Source organism: Lytechinus pictus, chromosome 9 (genome assembly GCF_037042905.1).
Source record: "Lytechinus pictus isolate F3 Inbred chromosome 9, Lp3.0, whole genome shotgun sequence".
NCBI classification, from domain to species: domain Eukaryota; kingdom Metazoa; phylum Echinodermata; class Echinoidea; order Temnopleuroida; family Toxopneustidae; genus Lytechinus; species Lytechinus pictus.
The window spans coordinates 13,866,516-13,886,206 of NC_087253.1; the positions used below are offsets into that span (position 1 = coordinate 13,866,516).

Below are 19,691 nucleotides of genomic sequence, written 5' to 3' on the forward strand. Positions count from 1 at the left end.
GCCAATAGGGGTGGCAGTCACTATATCTACACCGCTATAGCTAGCTCCACCTTTATACATTTTTATTTATTTGGGATACTGATATGGAGGTAGGGCTCAGTTAGGTTCCTCATATATTGGTGTTAAAATTAAGGGGCGGAAAATCAACTGCTGCGCTTGGCGCCCGAATTCAAGTAAAGTGAGCCAAAACTTAACTTGGGTGCAAATTATTATTTTTTGTTTCCTGCAAATTTCATTTTCAGATAGGGCCTATGGCGCGGGAGTCTGAGGTAGGATTGTTGATTCGATCGATAGAGAAGGGGGGTCAAGACCATTATAATAAACTTATATTCCCACAAACTTAATTGTTCCACACAAGGACTATATCATTTCAAAACTGACTTTTTTAATTTTCATGGATCCAATCTGCTATAGTAATGAAATGTAGTGCGAAATTCGATTTTTAATATGTTCCCAACAAACATTGAAAGAGGAAAATAATACTATGAATTGAATACTTTTTTTTCTTCTTTGGAGCATTGTATTTTCGGACTAGTAAATGTGTTTGATCCCAATTTCAATTGATCTGCCTATATATATCGAATAAAACTTTATATGTATATAATACCTTTCTTGACATATTCGTACCCAAAATATAGGATACAAATCATATAATAATATATTTTTATTAGACCAAAATTATTTGTCACTCTCATTTTTTTCTTTATGTTATTGAACTTCTTGGCGACACCGTAGAAGTACTAGAACTACCTGTTTGTGTGGCCGTGGACGACAATTCAGATAATATCAGCATTTCTAACGGTAAATCGAATTTGAATCCTCTCTCAAAACAACATATTGGGTATTTTGAATAAAATATAGTCTTTTTTAATGTAAAAGTGATCTAGTAATAATGTTTTTCGCCTTAATTTGGGATAATTACGCTCTGTTTTTTTTAATTGTCCCACCTATTCGAAATGCTGTTTGTAAATACAGTATTCAGTAACCTGCCTGCCCACAATTCGACATGTTAACCTTTTCTCCAATATTTTATTGTTCTAAAATGCCTTCTCACAAAATGAAATTCGTATAAATGTTAATATGATATAGGCCTATTTGTCTATTTTTAATTGCTATTTTTATTTTGAGTAAGCTGCCCAGTTTGTAATTGTAATTTGTATGGCAGAATTTTGACATTTGTTTTTTTTTTCAATATTTTTTGTTCTAAGACTAAGTTGGTAATTAAACTAAATAAAGGCAAAGCCACTCACACGTATTGCGAGGTTAGTATTAGTATGATGGGGTGTCCAAACTTCGCGCACTTTTCAAAAATATTCATCAGATCAGGCTTAAATTTTTTCACAAAATATAATTTATACAAAACCAATTTAAGAAATAGTAACCACATTGACGGCAAGGGAGGCAGTGTAGCTCAGTCGGTTAGAGCGCCTGTTCCGGAAAAGATCGTAGATCTCAACGTGCGTGGGTTCGAGTCCCGCAGCATGCCGGAAGACGTCTAACAAAAAAAAACTGATGCTAGCGTTGTGTGTTAACGTGCCTCACCGCTGTGTTCAGTGCGGGTGTGAATGCAGTTGGAAAACACTCCGTCCATCGGAAAGGACGCAAATGTTGGTCCCGTGTATAGGAGAGTCACAACCTATGCACGTTAAAACCAATACACTATTCGTCAAAGAGTAGGGTGTTCACCCGGTGTATTGCACCTGCCGGTCCCCGGTACTACAATACTGCAATAATCTTCAGGATTGAAGGAGGCAGTGTAGCTTGAAGAAGAAGAAGATCGTAAACTATAAAATCATGGACGAAAATGTAAAGTAGGTCAAGGGGATTCACCGGTATCGCGATCTCAAAATTCTATTCCGATCGGCGAATGCGCGCTGTGCTGGAAAACCGTTCAGAAAAAGTGTGACCTAACTTCGCGGACCAAAGTTTTTGTGGACATTTAAACAAAAACTCAAGCTCAAAAAGGGAAATATTTATATCAGATTGATGACAAAATGCTATAGAATTGGTTAGTACCACATTTAACTCACATTTTTGATGATTTCTGCTTGCAAAATGGTGATATCGTGATGCTTGTTGAGAATATCAGATTTCTTCAAAACGGGCGCTAACAGTGACAAATTTGCCGATCTTTTGCCAATATTTTCATGAATACTGAACTCATCCTAAAGAAACTTACACTAACGGGTAATTTTAGGTCGCTTTTCACATTGATTACGTCAGATTTTAAGGACATTGGCTAGTTTTTTAGATAATGACCGTCCGCGAAGTATGGACACGCGCGAAGTTTGGACTCACTGCCATATACTAACCTCGCACCATAAACTGCGTTTGGCAATGGATTTCTAATTAGTGGGTCGTGCGTGCCGCGATCCTACATCTGGTGTCCACAACACACAACTTCTATGGCTTGATTTTTCTGTGCGCGGTGGCGTGGCATGTAATGAACCCTTGAGTGGGCAAAGCTAAATTAAAATTTTTTACACAAAATGAAATTTGCATCAATGTTTGTGTTTAATTGCAATGTTAATTTTCTCCTTCTTTCTCAATATTTCATCAAATCTTGAAATGTATCACCATGTTTTGCTCCCACCATTCCGCCCGCACCCTCAGCTCTCTGAAAGCGCATCGCATCGCGCGTTCAAAAATCAATGCGTGCGAGAGCCTAGTACCAATGAGGTCAATACATAACAGTATTGACTTAATTGGCAGCAATAGCACACAGTGATGGCGACAAGGCTTGTTGCGGGGTAAACTCTGAAGTGTGATTTTTATTTTTTTCTCTTTTTGCAATGTAATTATGAACTTTTTTTGAGTGAAATTAGTTAGTCTATTGTGTATTGCAGAATAGATATCACAAATTATATCTAAGGTTAAAATTTTTGATTAAATATCTGTGGATTTTGTACAGTGGTGCTTGAATTGAAAGTCTGACACTTAGCATTTTTCAACTTATTGAGGTCCCACTGCTCCCGAGAGTGGAACGAAGATGTTCCTGCACATTTCTTCTTCTTCTCCTCCTTCTCCTTCTCCTCCTCCTTCTTAACTCCTTCTCCTTCTTCCTCTTCTTTTCTCTTCTTCTTCCCCTTCTTCTTCTTCTCCTTCTTTTTCCCCTTCCCCTTCGACCCCTTCCCCTCCGCCTTTCCTTCTTCTTGTTCTCCTCCTCCTTCTTCTTGTTCTCCTCCTCCTTCTTCTTGTTCTCCTTCTTCATCTTCTTCTCCTCCTCCTCCTCCTCTTCCTTCTCCTTCTTCTTCTCTACAAGTACAGGCTGGCGTATCGTCGTACTATTGACTCTGTGAATAGTCTGTCACTGCGGAAATGAAATTGCCCCAAAGTAATTGGTTTTTACTGTTATTTGAGGCAAAGAAAAAGGGAAATGTGTTCACTTGGTGCAAGTACACATTTGCACCTCCAAACAAATCTGGCGGATTTAACGGAGGCTGGGCATAACAACAAACTTAACCTTCACAACTTGCGCACTGGCTTGGCTGGTATTTGGACACATCGACTGTGTCACAGTATAGAGTAGAGGCACTAGTCTGAAAATGAGGATTGTCCCTGTTTTAATAATACAGGGATAATAATAATAATAATAGTTACATAGCGCTTATTACACTTGTTTCTAAAGCACTTTACATTGAAATTATTACCCCGGTCATCGGATCCTGGCATGCCTGCACACAATGTATGCACTTTCTCCACTCCCTGGGGAGCATTCTAACAAGAGTTCCAAGACTCAATTGCTAGGCATACTACATAGGCTTTCGCATCCTACCGGGTACCCATTTAACGCCTGGGTGGAGAGTGGATAGTGTTCACCCATAATGATTTCTCCACACAACAAGAAATCTAGGAAAATTTATTCTCCTGTTCAGTCCCAACATCAAGTGTGCTAGTCAGTGTAAACATATCGGCCCATATTCTGAAGTCGGGTTTAACTTAAACTCGGGTTTAAAGTTGTTGTTTAAGTATGGGAAGCCAAAAGTATCAAATTTTTAAATTAAGTTTTATGTTTCTTATGTTTACTGTGCTCTTTCCTGATTCATCGATGGTGAAGACAATAATCTTTTTATAGACAATTTTTTTAAAGACAATTATGAATGATTTGAGAGCCAAATGAGCTGAACTATTATATCTCTACTGTTAGTGATTTATGTAACAATTGGCTATCCATACGTAAACCACAACTTTAAACCCGAGTTTAAGTTAAACCCGACTTCAGAATACGGGCCATCAGGTTTCATGATAAGATAGTAGGAAGATGACAAGTCTAATATAAACTAGAATGGTGAACTGGAGGGAATGGAGGTCGCAGAATCTACCATATTTTAACACTCCCAGTTCGCGTAATTGCTGTCTCACAGGGGGAAGTGAAAAAAAAACTGTCTTCATAAAACAGGGACAATCTCAATTTATCAAGAAATAATTTGTCTTGATTCATAAATGAGGATATATCCTTATGGGATGATCCTCATTTCTGGACTCTACTGCTAAAACAAAAGTGCTTTGAAGTTCTGCTCTCTATTCTATTGGACAAGAAAGATACACTAGCTCCAGTTCACAGCTGTGATAAGTTGGTTTTGATGAATATCTTTAAAGTGTCTACACAATTTTTTTCTCCCTGGCTGTTTCTTTTTCATCTAGATGAATAATATTGAATACAACATGAATGAAAGTTCAGTATCTTGTTTCAATAAGACCTTTGTAATGTTTAATGTTTCCCTCTGCCTTTAAGATGATATTCTTAATTGAATACTTTTCTTGCTTGTTTGATCCATGTAGTTCCAATATGACGGCTGCTAGCGTGAGGGCTTCCAATATCTGGGCAACGTGGAACTCGATCAGCGACGATGGTCTGGTTGGGTGGGTACCCTCTACGGTAGCAGCTGAAGGCATCCGGGAAGCGTTTGAATCCGAGACCGGAATGAAGTTCGTCACGGAGTGGAAAACGGGACCGTGGAGGAATCCCAACGGAGATGATTCTGATGTCGACCTCGTGGTGGTGAGGAAAAAGTCAAAGAGTTCCAAGTTGAAGGCAAAGGAGGAGAACCAAACGAATGGAGAAGAATGGGAAGGTGCCGCTGACGAAGATCTTGATGAAACGGAAGATCAGACCGAACCTCAGAAGGGAGGCCAAGAGAAGGGTAAGTTATTGATGGATAAAAATCAACTGATCATCATCATCATCTGTAATCTTCAAAGGGCTCTGTAGCCTATCTCAAAGATGAAAAACTATTCATTCATATGCATTTGTTTCATTCATAGAGTAAAAAAAAATTGCAAACATGTTGATATAATAATATAGGGTATTTATATTGCGCACATATCCACCTTGTTAGGTGCTCAAGGCGCTCCTATATTACCAGGCTAAGCTCGGCGTTCATAGCGCACACAGCTTTTTAAGGAATTACTTCCTACCGGTACCCATTTACCTCACCTGGGTTGAGTGCAGCACACTGTGGATCAGTTTCTTGCTGAAGGAAAGACACAAACAATATAAAGACACAAACAACAGAAATAAAGTGAGGAGACAGCTTGAAAGGCAAAAGAGCATTATTGGTGCTGCCACCAAGAAAAGGCAAATACAAAAAGTACAAAAATGCATTGCTATTGAATGTGTTTGCATATGCAAGATACACGAAGGATTGATTTGTACATCAATAATGTAGTGGTAAAAGCTGGTATATACATGAAGAATACAAAACAAGGTTGTAAAGTATAAATCTTTCTAGTGGGCTATGATTGAAAACTTCTCAGTAGAGAAATTGGCTTCTGTAGTTTTAAAGAACAAGTCCACCCCAACAAAAACTTGATTCGAATAAAAAGAGAAGAATTCAACAAGCATAACACTGAAAATTTCATCAAAATCGGATGTAAAATAAGAAAGTTATGACATTTTAAAGTTTCTCTTTATTTCACAAAAGAGTTATATGCACATCCCGGTCGGTATGCAAATGAGGGAACTGATGACATCACCCGCTCACTATTTCTTTTGTATTTTATTATATGAATTATGAAATATTTTTATTTTCTCGTCATTGTCATGTGAAATGAAATTTCATTCCTACCCGATTCCGTGGAATTCCATTATTTTAACATGTTGTGGTTCAGGCAAGGAGGTCCTAATCGTCAAATTCGTAAAAATTGAAATATTGTTTAATTCAAACAATAAAAAACACAAGAAATAGTGAGTGAGTGACATCATCGACTCTCTAATTTGGATGTAACTGGTTCGTTCATATAACTATTTTGTTAAAAATAAACGAAACTTTAAAATGTCAGAACTTTTTTATTTTACATCCGATTTTGATGAAATTTTCAGCATTGTGCTTGTCTGATTTTTCTGTATTGATTCAAATCAACATTTTGTTGGGGTGGACTTGACCTTTAATTACAGTTTTATGATGGAGAGATGTAAATGAAAATGATTTGCTAGAAACTAAATCTACTCAAGCTCAGATAATCATCAGGTATGGTAGTGGATCGTATTACAGAACACTTTTCATGAATTCAATCATATCAAACACATTATTCTCATAAAATTCACCAAACTTTCACCATAAATACACAATTACCTACAAAATATAAATATATAAAAATTTTGCCGAAATCGTTTTTCATTATCGGACCCCTTTTCGCATGTGAAATATTTTGGTCACTTGAAAAAGGTATCGTATTACTGGACGTGTGTTTTCTATGGGAAAATTTGAAAAAAAAAAATCACTGATGAGCTATTTTGACCATATTTTATTATTTTTAGAATATTGAGACTTTGCAAATGTGTTTTTGACCACTTTTTCATCATCTTTCTATTCAAGTTCTCTTTGGAAGGGTGTTGCTAAATTTTGAGCATATGAAATTATTTTCTGATGCGTATGATGCGCGCGTTCGGTAATACAAGGCCGGTCGGTAATACAATCACTCACTATATAGGTATAATAATCATTATTGCTACTATGAATATAATATGGACATTTCACAGTTTTGTATTCATTCAACATATCCAGTTCATATTCATTTTGTAATGCAGTTTTAGCAATGTTAGTGAACTTTAGCAAAACAGTTGTCTGATAATTTGAATATCTTGTGATACTTTTGTTTTTTCCAGTTGTGCCATTCAAGACGCGATTCACAGATACCATATGGAAAGAAACCACTGTGCCGAATGACGGTGTACCATTCTTTAGCATATCACGGTTCATATGTTCATGTATCTTCGGCAAAGACAGACACGATAGAGGTAAACAAAGAATGCGAAGACATGAACAGGAACAAAAGGTATAGTAATTGATTAGTTGTGAATCTATTGGGGTGTTGCTAGAAACTTGCGATCAATTGCAAGTCAAAATTTTCAGCTCCTAAATCAATTGTATGTCTTTTGATTAAATGCAAATTGTGATTGATTGCTTATACTGCTCCTTGAAACAAGGAGTGTAATCTGATTTGCTACAGCTGATGTTGATCTATCAGTTGTAAAATTGCTACAGAATATTTGCAATTGATTGCAAATATCAAACCCCTTTAATTGTGCAATTTTTTTATAAAAGTACATGTATCAACTCAACTGTTCATTATGAACTTAAAATAATCATCAATCCAAAGTTTTATAATCCGTTTTGTCCAGTGAAGTTGGGTAGCTAGATTTACTTGCAAAAATTGACTTGTGCTTGATTTAGAATTGAATTCAAGTTTCGTGCAAAACCTTAGTAGTGCCGTCAATTGAGTACAAGTACATGGATATAAACACTGCACAAGTCCATCTCTTGGTTAAAATGAGTTGAATTTGGGTAATCGTTGCTTATATAAGCCCATCTTGTGAGTAATTTATGATGTTGAAATTCTACCTACCGGTAGATATGCCCCAAATGAATGAAAAAGTGACAAATATCCTCATTGGAGTAACACAAATATTGTTTCATTTTTCTTAATTTACCTAACCAAAATGAAATACCATTGATGTAGGTCATTCTTCTATTCATATAACTTTATTCTTTGATGTGTTTGTACAGAGATCTGAAGAGGAAGGGACCCCTCTTCCCAAGCGGAGACAAAGAGCTGCTACAAGAAAGGTCTGCTGCCCGGCCATGCTGGCTATGAAAAAAGTTGTGCGGTTTCCAGACTTTAAGGTTTGTATTTGAACATTCTTAAAGGACAAGTCCACCCCAGCAAAAAGTTGATTTGAATAAATAGAGAAAAATCCCACAAGCATAACACTGAAAATTTCATCAAAATCGGATGTAAAATAAGAAAGTTATGACATTTTAAAGTTTCGCTTAATTTCACAAAACAGTTATATGCACATCCTGGCTGGTATGCAAATGAGGAGACTGACGTCATCCACTCACTATTTCTTTTGTATTTTATTATGTGGAATATGAAATATTCTAATTTTCTCCTCATTGTCAAGTGATACAACAATTAATTCCTACCTGAACATGTGGAATTAGCATTGTTTAATACTATATGGTTCAGTCAAGTTGGTCCTTCTTGTCAAATCTAAAAAAAAAAAAGAAATATTGTATAATTCAAACAATAAAAAACAAAAGAAATAGTGAGTGATGGACATCATCGACTGAGTCACCAAGTTGTGCATATCACTGTTTTGTGAAAAATAAGCAAAACTTTAAAATGTCATATATTTCTTATTTTACATCCGATTTTGATGAAATTTTCAGCCCTATGCTAGAACTTTTGATTTTTCTCTATTTATTCAAGTCAACATTTTCCTGGGGTGGACTTGACCTTTAATCATGGTCAGGGGGGGGGTGGGGGGGGGGGGAGATTTGAAATTTCCAATGTTATAATCAACCCAAAACCTAGGCAAATTGGTGTATGGTACCCACATCATCTACTCTCTGTCTGGTATCGTCCGACGTACCGGTATTCTAATCCTAGTTTATCTACAACTAGATTGTCTACGATCCATTTGGTCTAATTGCCATTTAGCCGATTTACCATTTTGTGTGATATCGATAGGCCATGCCAATTTTATCCAATATTCACTTGGTCTAATCTCACTTACCAGGAAATAATTGTCATGGTATCGCATCGCAATTTGCTCTACAATTTTGAAAGACTGCTATGCATTAAGTCTTTTGTATACTTTAGCATATTTTTACATAGGACTGTACATAGTTGAGAGCTTTTCTCTGATGACCAAAAATGCTATTCAAATTTGTAAAGCAAAATTATTCCCTGCTTAATTTGTATGGACTATAAAAGTCAATTCTTTAATTCGTCGAATGAAATATGGTTCAATAATAATTATTGAACCACATTTCATTTGATGAATTGAAGAATATTAAGTAGACAGAGAGAAAATGAGATCAGCCACAACGAGACGAAAGAAAATTAGACCATCCAGTACGAGACAAAATTAGAATTAGTATAAGTTTATCGCACAGACTACTGTTCAGATATTTTAATATTATTGCTATGATTGTCATTATATAATCCATTGACTGATGACTTCTGTTACTCCCGTAGACTATGTACAGTGACCATCCAAAACAAGTAGGCAACCGGTATTAGCAATGCATTTATATTTGACATCACAAGATGACTTGTATATTAACCAATGACCGGTGTTGAGCGGTCATTGGTAAATTCAAATGACCAGTCACAGTATTGAGGTGAAGATGGTGTATCAAATAACAAGGATCCACATCACTCTTTTATAAAACAAATAATGTACAGGTTTTTTGATGAGGATGGTTTATCAAATAACAAGGATCCATATCACTATCTTATAAAACAAATAATGCACACGTTTTGAGATGAGGATGGTTCATCAAATAAGAAGGATCCACATCACTCTTATAAAACAAATAATGCACAGATTTTGAGATGAGGATCGTTTATCAAATAACAAGGATCCACATCGCTACATTATAAAACAAGTAATACATACATTTTGCTCAGGCATTATAATGATTACATACCCATGTTTCCTTTTTAATAGTACAAAGTCTTCTGCTATGAATTGGGCATGTTGGAACTGTTCCAGATGTATGTTGTGCGTATAATTCTTACTAACGCCCTCGATAACATGTATCATCCATTTTCCATTTTTCCTATGTATTCCTTTGTTCATACAGGTGAATGAGTTCACACCCAAAAAGTGTCGTGAGATGCGGGAGACCCTACGAGCCAAGCTCCTTTCGGGGGAGGAGGTTCGGAGAGAGATCCGCGTCTACATGAAGCTACCAACGGAGGCAGACCACGCAAAACACGAGCTAGTTGGGGTTGGTATATGTATATATTTCATTTGGGATGATATAAAGATCTTGATAATGTTTGACATTGATTTATTGGGGGACGATATATCAACATATTGTAGCTGGAGATAATGATGTCATAAATGTATGGTATATGTATCATCAAGTATGCTGTCATCTACTGATCTCTCTCAATTAACGAGATGGAGTGATGTCTAGTAACAAATTGGTGCAAATTGTGCGGATGTATGATGAAATACAAAACTTAAATACCCAAATATGTCAATATTATGGAGCCCTACTCTACATCTTTTAAAAATCTTGTTATTTTTAATTTCTTTTAGGAACCAAAGAAGAAACGAAAGAAACTGATCAAGTACAACTCCAATGCCCCAACAGCTACGCTTGAGGACATCGAAAATGCCTACAAGGTCGTTCAGAACAGCGCCCTCTGTAAGCGAACTCCCATGATGCTCCATGCCGAAGTGCTGTTGGACCTGGACGTCGGTTGTGAACTGGGTCTGAAGCTGGAGAACATGCAAACCACTGGTAAGTCTATCAGTATACTGTATAACATGACTGTCCAAAAGAGAATTAGATCGGATGAAAAGGAAATTGCTATCCTAAATTTTCTTTTTTGCTTTTTTTCATTTTTTTCATACGCGAGTATTACATGTAGGTGCCTAAAAAAAGGGCTTCCTGCATGTGCAAGTAAGGCCATGGGTTGTGCTAGAGACCGGAAAAAATGGAAAGAAAGCGTGGAGGCCTTATGTGCCACAGGGCACGAATGAGGATAGTAGAAGCAGTAGCATGTGCAATATCAGTTAAATATCAGCATTGCGCATAGTGTATTTTTGTACATTCAAGATGTCTGCCACATACTCTTATTCAGACAGCACCAAGATAGAAATGAGGCAAGCCTTGGGGCAAGTCTCATTCGGAGTTGGGTTACATTTATCTATAACGTGATTTTGATTTTGACTATCTTGGTAAACTCAGATGAGGTATTGGGGCAATGGAAGTCATTCTAAGTTGTGCTTCCAACGCTAGCACCTTCAATAAGATTGGTCGAGGGACAGGCCTAGTTTGGATTTATCAGTGACAAGATTTTGAACATCTTTGTTAACTCTGATTAAGGCCCCACAACACAGGTTAGCGATTAATCGCCTAATGAAATAGCCTATCAAGATCATCGTTGCATGCACATTTTGCTCAGTAGACTGACTAGGAACCAATCAGAATTGTTCTTTCAAATTAGTGATTAATCACTAACCTTTCTGCTACAGGCCTAGGTGTTGTAGCGAGGAAAGGCATATAATATTACTTCCAATACCAACACCAATACAAAACTTGAAAACTTGAAATGTGACTTGAATTGATATCTTCATAGGGTTCAAGATCTTTTAGTATCATTGATGATTTAAGGAGTATCTTCTACAATGTACATGTATTTTAGGGTTTTGAATCATCACATTTTAATGCAATTTAAATAAATAATTCATTTCTCTTTTTTTTTTCATTTTAAATTCAAATTAGCAAAACTTGACTGCAATTTTACCATTTTGGTTTTATAAATCTATTGAGATTATCCAAATTTGACTGCAATTTGAATGAATTATTCTTTCTTTTTCTTTTTAAATTAGTAAACTTTGCCTTCAATTTGAATACCTAATTTGTTTTATTTTAAGTTAACTAAATTTGATTGTAGTTTAAATAAATCATTCTTTTAAAAAAAAAATTCCCCTTGTAAATTATCCAAATGTTACTGCAGTTTCAAATGTACATTTTTTTTTTCATCAGGCTCTTTCAAAGTTAGGGGCTTAGCCAATCAGCTCGCTCAGATTCCTCAGAGCATCAACAAAGAGGAAGTAGAACTGGTTACCATGTCAGCAGGGAATTATGGGAAGGCGTTTGCGTTCGCCCTACAGGATTCAGGTTTCAAAGCGAGGGTGCTCATGCCTGATACAGCCCCAGCCAACAGGGAGGAAGTTATGAAGGTGAGATTGACCTGTTCCATGGCATTTGCTCTGGCAACAATTGCTCCGCTCTAAATTCCACACACTAATCAAATGATCAACTTCAACTCATGGTTTGACACTATACCCTACCCTAAACCTAACATAAAACCCTATTGCAACCCTAACACTAACCCTACATCTAAGACAAAATTAAGCCCGTAGCAATTGTTTGTCATGACCAGATTGACCTGTATGCTGAATCCCATGTAACTTCGCCATTGTCTTACTCTGTATGGAAATTATGGGAAGCCAAACATTTCAAAATTGCAGTTTCATTTTCTGTTTCCTGTCTTTACCTCACTCTTTCGCGTGTTTCAGTGATGAAGAGAACTATTTCAGGTATTATTCCCGGCCAATTCTGAATAATTTGAGTGTCAAATAAGCTGTCAGATTGAACTTGTACTGTTAGAGTCCCCTGTCATAATTGGCTATCCATAGTTAACAAGTTAAACTGGGATTTGAATAAAAAAAAATTATCAGAATATGGGCCATTGTCTCTAAAACTTGCTCTACTTTGCCTTGTAACCTTCCAGTCAAAGCAATTATTTAGACCAAGGCCCCATTTCATAAAAAGTTGATATCATAGCAACTCCTGCTGGGATATATATAATCTTTCATTGGAGGAGCAAATCTAATCCCTAGGCTTTCGCTGGTGTTATTTCCTTTTTAGTGTGTTTTTTTTTTCTTTCATTCTGATATTCACTGAAATTGACTATTGTTATGAGTGTAATTGTGTTTCTGGAAATAAAATAGAATAAATCAAAAAGCAGAATAGCAATTATTGTTAGAATATCATCTTTCAATTGAAGAGCCAACCAAAAATCAGAATTTTCTCTGTTGTCATGTTAGTTGACATTCAAGCAAGACTTTGGATCTTAGCAACATTTTATGAAATGGGGCCCTGATTATGCTGAACATGTATCATGAACCTCTTTTAAGTCGAATCTACATGTATGTGAAAAATTGAACAGAATTCTGTTTTCCTAAAAGATTTGACTCTGGCAAGGTAACCTGTACTTGCTGACAATGTCCATGGTGGAGCGTTGTGGCCCAGTGGATTAGTCTCCGGACTTTGGAGGGTCGTGGGTTCAAATCCCAGCCATGGCGTAGTTTCCTTCAGCAAGAAATTTATCCACTTTTCCACATTGTGCTGCACTCAACCCAGGTGAGGTGAATGGGCCTAGTACCTGGCAGGAATTTATTCCTTGAAATGCCGAGCACGTGAAAGCTGCTTGAGCTACAGCCAATGTAATAATATCCAAGTCCTTTGGAAGTGCATAGAGATGTTATTCAGAATGTGTTATGCACTATACAAGAACTGACTATTATTATTATAATGAGATTCATGAAATCCTGATTTTGTTGTACAATCTTGTTTCAGAGTTATGGTGTAGAAGTTGAGAGACTGCCTAATGATGTGCTCAAGCCCACCATCGATCACTATGTCACAGAATATGGAATGCACTATCTACATCCCTTTGACGATTTTCATCTGATTTGCGGTCATGGAAGGTAATTGTAACCCTATCGAGGCCGTTTACTTCCAGCCAGTTTCCCTGTGGTTTACCATGTAGTTTTCATTGTCAAATGGAGTTACCTTGCAATTCCAATGTTGAATTAGAGCATTAGGAAACACCAAATTAAGCCCAAATTCTTTACACTTTCAGCTTGGCTTTTTTACCTATTTGTTTATTTTTTTAAACCTAAAATAAAGGTTAACAGAAGGGAAAATTAATAAGATATCTGTGATCCAAAGTGATTTGATATAGGCAGATTTATTTGTACAATAGTTCTTGGTTTACTGTGACAATATAATGGAATATTTAGGTATTTGTTCTAAATCGTAACAGTGACATGGACAAGTTTTGACTTGATGAGAGAACAACTGCCTACATGTAACAAGAAGTTGATGACTGGCTTATTCCTGCTGGTTCCAAGATTTTTTTAAACAAATTTTCAATTTAAGCCAGATCAACTGATATTGTTTAGTGGATATAAATCCCAAATTGTCTCTCTGTTTACCCTGCTTGGAATATTTTTTTTTCTAAATACAGTCTTCATCTGTTTTGCGGTATCTGGGGGCCTGTTTCATAAAGCTGGTTGTATGTTACAATGACTTTACCCATTATTGACAACTCTTTCCCATGGTTAATGATATTTCCCTTTGTAGCTTATTTAGCACCCTTAGAACCTGTTCTTCTGTTTTTGTCTCACCTGCATAGCAGAGTGAGACTATAGGCGCCGCTTTTCCGACGGCGGCGGCGGCGTCAACACCAAATCTTAACCTGAGGTTAAGTTTTTGAAATGACAGCATAACTTAGAAAGTATATGGACCTAGTTCATGAAACTTGGCCATAAGGTTAATCAAGTATTACTGAACATCCTGCCTGAGTTTCATGTCACATGACCAATGTCAAAGGTCATTTAGGGTCAATGAACTTAGACCATGTTGGGGGAATCAACATCAAAATCTTAACCTAAGGTTAAGTTTTTGAAATGTCATCATAACTTAGAAAATATATGGACCTAGTTCATGAAACTTATACATAAGGTTAATCAAGTATCACTGAACATCCTGCATGAGTTTCACGTCACATGACTAAGGTCAAAGGTCATTTAGGGTCAATGAACTTTGGCCGAATTGGGGGTATCTGTTGAATTACCATCATAACTTTGAAAGTTTATGGATCTGATTCATGAAACTTGGACATAATAGTAATCAAGTATTACTGAACATCCTGTGCAAGTTTCAGGTCACATTATCAAGGTCAAAGGTCATTTAGGGTCAATGAACTTTGGCCAAATTGGGGTATTTGTTGAATTACAGCCATAAATTTGAAAGTGTGTTGGTCTAGTTCATAAACTTGGACATAATAGTAATCAAGTATCACTGAACATCCTGTGCGAGTTTCAGGTCACATGATCAAGGTCAAAGGTCATGTAAGGTCAAAGAACTTTGGCCACGTTGGGGGTATTTGTTGAATTGCCATCATATCTCTATAAGTGTATTGGTCTAGTTCATAAAACGTGGAAATAAGAGTAACCAAGTATCACTGAACATCTTATGCGAGTTATAGTAGTTTTCAAAATCAGCACTGCTGCTGTATTGAATCGCGTGATGCAGGTGAGACGGCCAGAGGCATTCCACTTGTTATATATATATATCTAGGCCTTTTACAGAAAAAGTTGTGATCAATCACAATTCCAAAAATTAATTGCAAGTTGACTTTAAACCAATGAAAATCATGTTTTAGGGACTTCTGTTTTATTTTATTTTTTGTGTGTTGCGCTTAAGTGCTACTTTTTCTGAAATGGACCCCTGGTGTTTCTATTACAGTGTAGGTTTAGAGATCCTGGAAGACGTTCCAGACCCTGATGTGGTACTGGTATGCTGCGGGGGAGGAGGTTTGCTGGCTGGAATAGCCGCTGCTGTTAAACTATCAGGGAAATCTGAGACAAGGGTCTATGGGGTTGAACCTGAGCAAGGTAATTTTTGGGTGCTTATAAGTTATCTATTCACTTCAGCGATATTTAGTCAATTAGATGAAACTTTCCTGATTATCATTATCTTTATTCTATCCTTTCTGTATGTGAGACGTAGAGCCTAGAACATATCCCTGAGGTACACCACAAGGTTTTGTTAAATAATAAGAACAATAATATAGGGTATTTGTATAGCGCACATATACGCCTCGAGAGGTGCTCAATGCGTTCCTATATCACCCCAGCTAAGCCACTCTACCGATTCCGATGCTCTCAGATTTTCAACGATTTGCTATCTGCTGAAACCAATTTACCTCACCTTGGTTCAGTGCAGCATAAATAGAAATGCAACCACCGTGTTGGACATGTTGTGCTCTGTTATACAGATATCTGAATCAGAATTATTAATTTGATGAACCTTTACTGATTAGTATCATTACTGTCATTCTTGTCATTCAGCAAGACTTTATGTATTTTAGAAGTAGGTCCCAGAACAGGACCTTGTGGTACACCATAAGAGGTTACTCTATTATAAGAATTAACTTTTTTATCATTCTATTCTTTCAGCTTGCTTGATGTATATGAGCATGCAGCTGAACAAAGTTGTGATAAATCCCTCGGTTCAGTCTGTCGCCTCAGGATTAGCACCACCCTTTGCAGGTAAGTTGGAATCATCTAGTGCATCACTTGGTCAAAGGTAAAGAAAAAGGGCAGGGGTCAACCACCCCCATGGCTTTTCAAATAGTGAAGGAAACAAACCTTTAAAAGTCAAAGAAAAGGGAGGAAGAATATTATGAAAAAGAAAGGTTTGGGTCATGTAACTCTTTGTTACCCATGTCATTGAGGAAAAATAATGTCACCTTAGGAAATTAGAAAAAATAGTAGATAAGATGGGCTATTGGCAATTGGACCAAATCGATAGATGAACTAGGATTAGATCAAGTGAGATGATGCCAAATGGAAGTAGACCAAGTGCCAACTTATCCTCATAGCATACATAGATGGATGGATGGATATATGGATGGATGGATGGGTAGATGGATGGATGGGTGGATGGATGGGTTGATGGATGGATGGGTTGATGGATGGATGGATGGGTTGATGGATGGATGAATGGGTGGGTGGATGGTTGGATGGATTGGTGGATGGATGGATGAGTCGATGGATGGAAGGAAGGGTGAGTGGGTAGATGGATAAATAGATGGATAATGTTTTCTGGAAAATAATAATTCCTTGTAGATTCATGAAGAACCACTCAAAGTTGTCAATCCCCTTAAAACTGATAAATTCTTTCTCATGTTCACCCCCAGGTTACAACGCGTATCGTCATGCTGCCAAGTACGTAGATGATATCCTGTTGTTGAGTGAGGCCGAGATCATTGCTTCCGTCACACGTCTTTACCATGCTGGCCTGGTGGTGGAGCCAGCAGGAGCAGCAGCCTTTGGGGCACTTCTCTTCGGCAAGGTACCCGACATCGAGGGCAAGAAGGTGGTTGCTGTCATCACTGGAAGTAATGTCTCACCGGAAGAGCTTTGCAATATCATTCAGACAGCATCGTGACAGGGTTCATAGTAGGTCATCAAGAGTGAAAAGGCAGTCACTGAGATCACTGGAAGTAACGTCTCACCAGAAAAACTTCGCAATATTGTTCAGACAGCATCGTGACGGTTCATATGACATCAAGGACAAGAAGATGGTTGCTGCGATTACTGAAAGTAAAGTCTCACCTGAAGAGCTTTGCACTGTTGTCAGACAGTATCGTGACTAGTTTCATAGCATGATATTAAGGGCAAGAAGATGGTCGCTGTCATCACTGGTTGTAACATATCAACGGAAGAGGTTTCTAATATCCTGCAGATGGTATCGTGACAGGGTTCCTATGACATCAAGGACACGCGGCAGTCGCTGTGATCACTGGAAATAATGCTTTACTAGAAGAGCTCTGTCTCATATGATTCAGACGGCATCATGACAGGGTTCATAGTATGACATTGAAGGTAAAAAGCTGTTCGCTGTCGTCACTGTAATGTCTTGCCGGAAGAGCTTTGCAATATTGTTCAGACGGCATTGTGACATGGTTCATAGTAGGACTGACGGTTGGAAGAAGCAGCTTGGACCTAAAAATGTATCAAGAGTCTTGGCTATCAAGGAATAGCAGTACAGCAAGACAATCCTGTTGCAGGAATCATTCTGCAATGATGGTTGAAGATACAAGGTGCACCATGTCTCGCTTATCAAAGAATGGCAGTACTGTGAGGCAATGATTTTGCAGGAGTTATCCTGCAATGATGGTTGAAGGTGCAGTTTGGACCTAAAGATGCATCCTGTGTCTCGACTATTGACAAACTACAGTAAGAATTTGCCTGCAATGATGGTTAGCAATTTGGACCTAAAGATGCATCTGTCTTGCCTGTCAACGAGCTGGACAATTCCATAAAATGTGTATGTCAGACCCCCTATATGTGGGACATTTAGGAAATATTTTGTCTCTGATTTCTGGTTCTTTCGACAGTCTGTAATGTTCTCAGAGGACCATGACTTGGTCAGGTTAAGAAGTAAAGTAAGACTTGAGAAAAATGGGGGTCTGACGTACAAAAAGGTTGATTTTTTAATGGAATTGCCCAGCTGCAATACTGGAAGGCAACGCCTTTACAGGACATTCTGCAATGATGGTTCAAGACGCGATTTGGACCCAAGATTCATCATGCCTTGGTTATCAAAGAACTGCAATACTGCAAGGCAATGTTGCAGGACCCTTTCTGCAATGAGAGTTGAAGGCAGTAGGACTCCTCAATATACATGCTGAATTAAGCGCAATTGCACAAAATCTTCATCCATCAAAGAATTAGACGTGAATTTAAAAGAAATGTTCACAGATGAGCAGCTCTTCTTCATATGTCATGTGATATTAATTCCCCTACATATATGTCCATTTCCTCCAAATGTTGAAATGATTTAATTTGTGCTGGGGATATATCATCAATATCATCAGACACATAATTTTATATCCTCTTCTACGCGATATTTTTATTAATGTCCCATTAAAAAATTTGAATTTATGGAAGATATTTAACATGTTGTATTGAGAAATTGCTCGCTTATGACCTCACAAATTATATCCAGATTAAAAAAAAATTTCTCTTAGTCTCTTCTTCCTTGATGGATTTTCATCAGTTTCACCAATATTTTATACCAATTTATCTGCTTTTATTACAACAAACTATTGTCAGTGTAAATTTCCCTTTAAACTATAAAATTGTTGTAGGTTTTCACAAGCTCTGCAGATTCAGTATTAGCATTTTTGATTAAAAATCAAAGATCTGAATAATTATAAATCAGAAATTCATAGGAGTCCAGGACCTCGACAAAGCTTGGCTATTGATTGGGGAACTGATTTTTACAATTGATTGCATTGACTATTGTGTGTGATCAATCATAAAAATCAACCCCGTGATCAATTGCTAAGCTTTATGTTTATGTTACTGGGGGTCGTTTCATAAAGCCGTTTGTAAGCCAAAAGTGACTTTAAAAAATGACTGCTGATCCTTTCTTGTAAATGATATTCATCACTAAATATTCATTAGTGATTATATAGAGCAGAAGGTTCACCAGTTCTTAACTTACGGACAGCTTTATGAAACAGCCCCAGGGCCCCAATACAAGGTGGGTGTTACGTAACGCTATTAATAAGTTAAGAGCGACCTAAAGAACAACTGGTGAACCTTTCTTATGTACATGTACTAAATAATCACCAAGGAACATTTAATGGTGACTATCATTTACCACAAGAAAGGATCGCCAGTCGTTCTTAAAGCCACTCTAACTTTATAGGAACAGCTTTATGAAACGCCCCCAGCATCCTAACCTTTTTTGCAAGGCAAACTCGAAAGTTGGTCCTGTTTTATCTTTACTTTAAATATGTACCTTTTTTCACTTATCTATGATTTGTGTCTTGTTGGATTGAAATATGTA

At 37.2% G+C, this 19,691-nt stretch overlaps 1 protein-coding gene across 2 annotated transcripts; it reads left to right on the plus strand.

The window, feature by feature from the left end:
* The first annotated feature begins 713 nt into the window (after positions 1-713).
* LOC129268252 (L-threonine dehydratase catabolic TdcB-like) lies at positions 714-19,661 on the plus strand. Of its 2 annotated transcripts, XR_010294647.1 has the most exons (12): positions 728-801; positions 4,783-5,144; positions 7,109-7,278; positions 8,010-8,126; positions 10,098-10,244; positions 10,562-10,766; positions 12,018-12,214; positions 13,617-13,747; positions 15,573-15,721; positions 16,286-16,378; positions 17,029-18,139; positions 18,345-18,645. XR_010294647.1 is itself a non-coding variant. In XM_064104747.1 (11 exons), the coding sequence occupies exons 2-11, from the start codon at positions 4,790-4,792 to the stop codon at positions 17,277-17,279; spliced, it is 1,815 nt and encodes a 604-aa protein (XP_063960817.1). In that variant the 5' UTR covers positions 714-801; positions 4,783-4,789; the 3' UTR covers positions 17,280-19,661. The 2 variants fall into 2 exon arrangements, 1 of the variants encoding a protein (XP_063960817.1); XM_064104747.1 differs by having other exon boundaries at positions 714-801; positions 17,029-19,661.
* Positions 19,662-19,691: the final 30 nt, after the last annotated feature.

Coding starts and splice junctions, on each gene's coding strand:
- LOC129268252 (XM_064104747.1), top strand. CDS start 4,790: ATGACGGCTGCTAGCGTGAGGGCTTCCAATATCTGGGCAACGTGGAAC. Junction 10,767..12,017: donor GGAGAACATGCAAACCACTG/GTAAGTCTATCA, acceptor TTTTTTCATCAG/GCTCTTTCAAAGTTAGGGGC. Junction 16,379..17,028: donor ATTAGCACCACCCTTTGCAG/GTAAGTTGGAAT, acceptor GTTCACCCCCAG/GTTACAACGCGTATCGTCAT.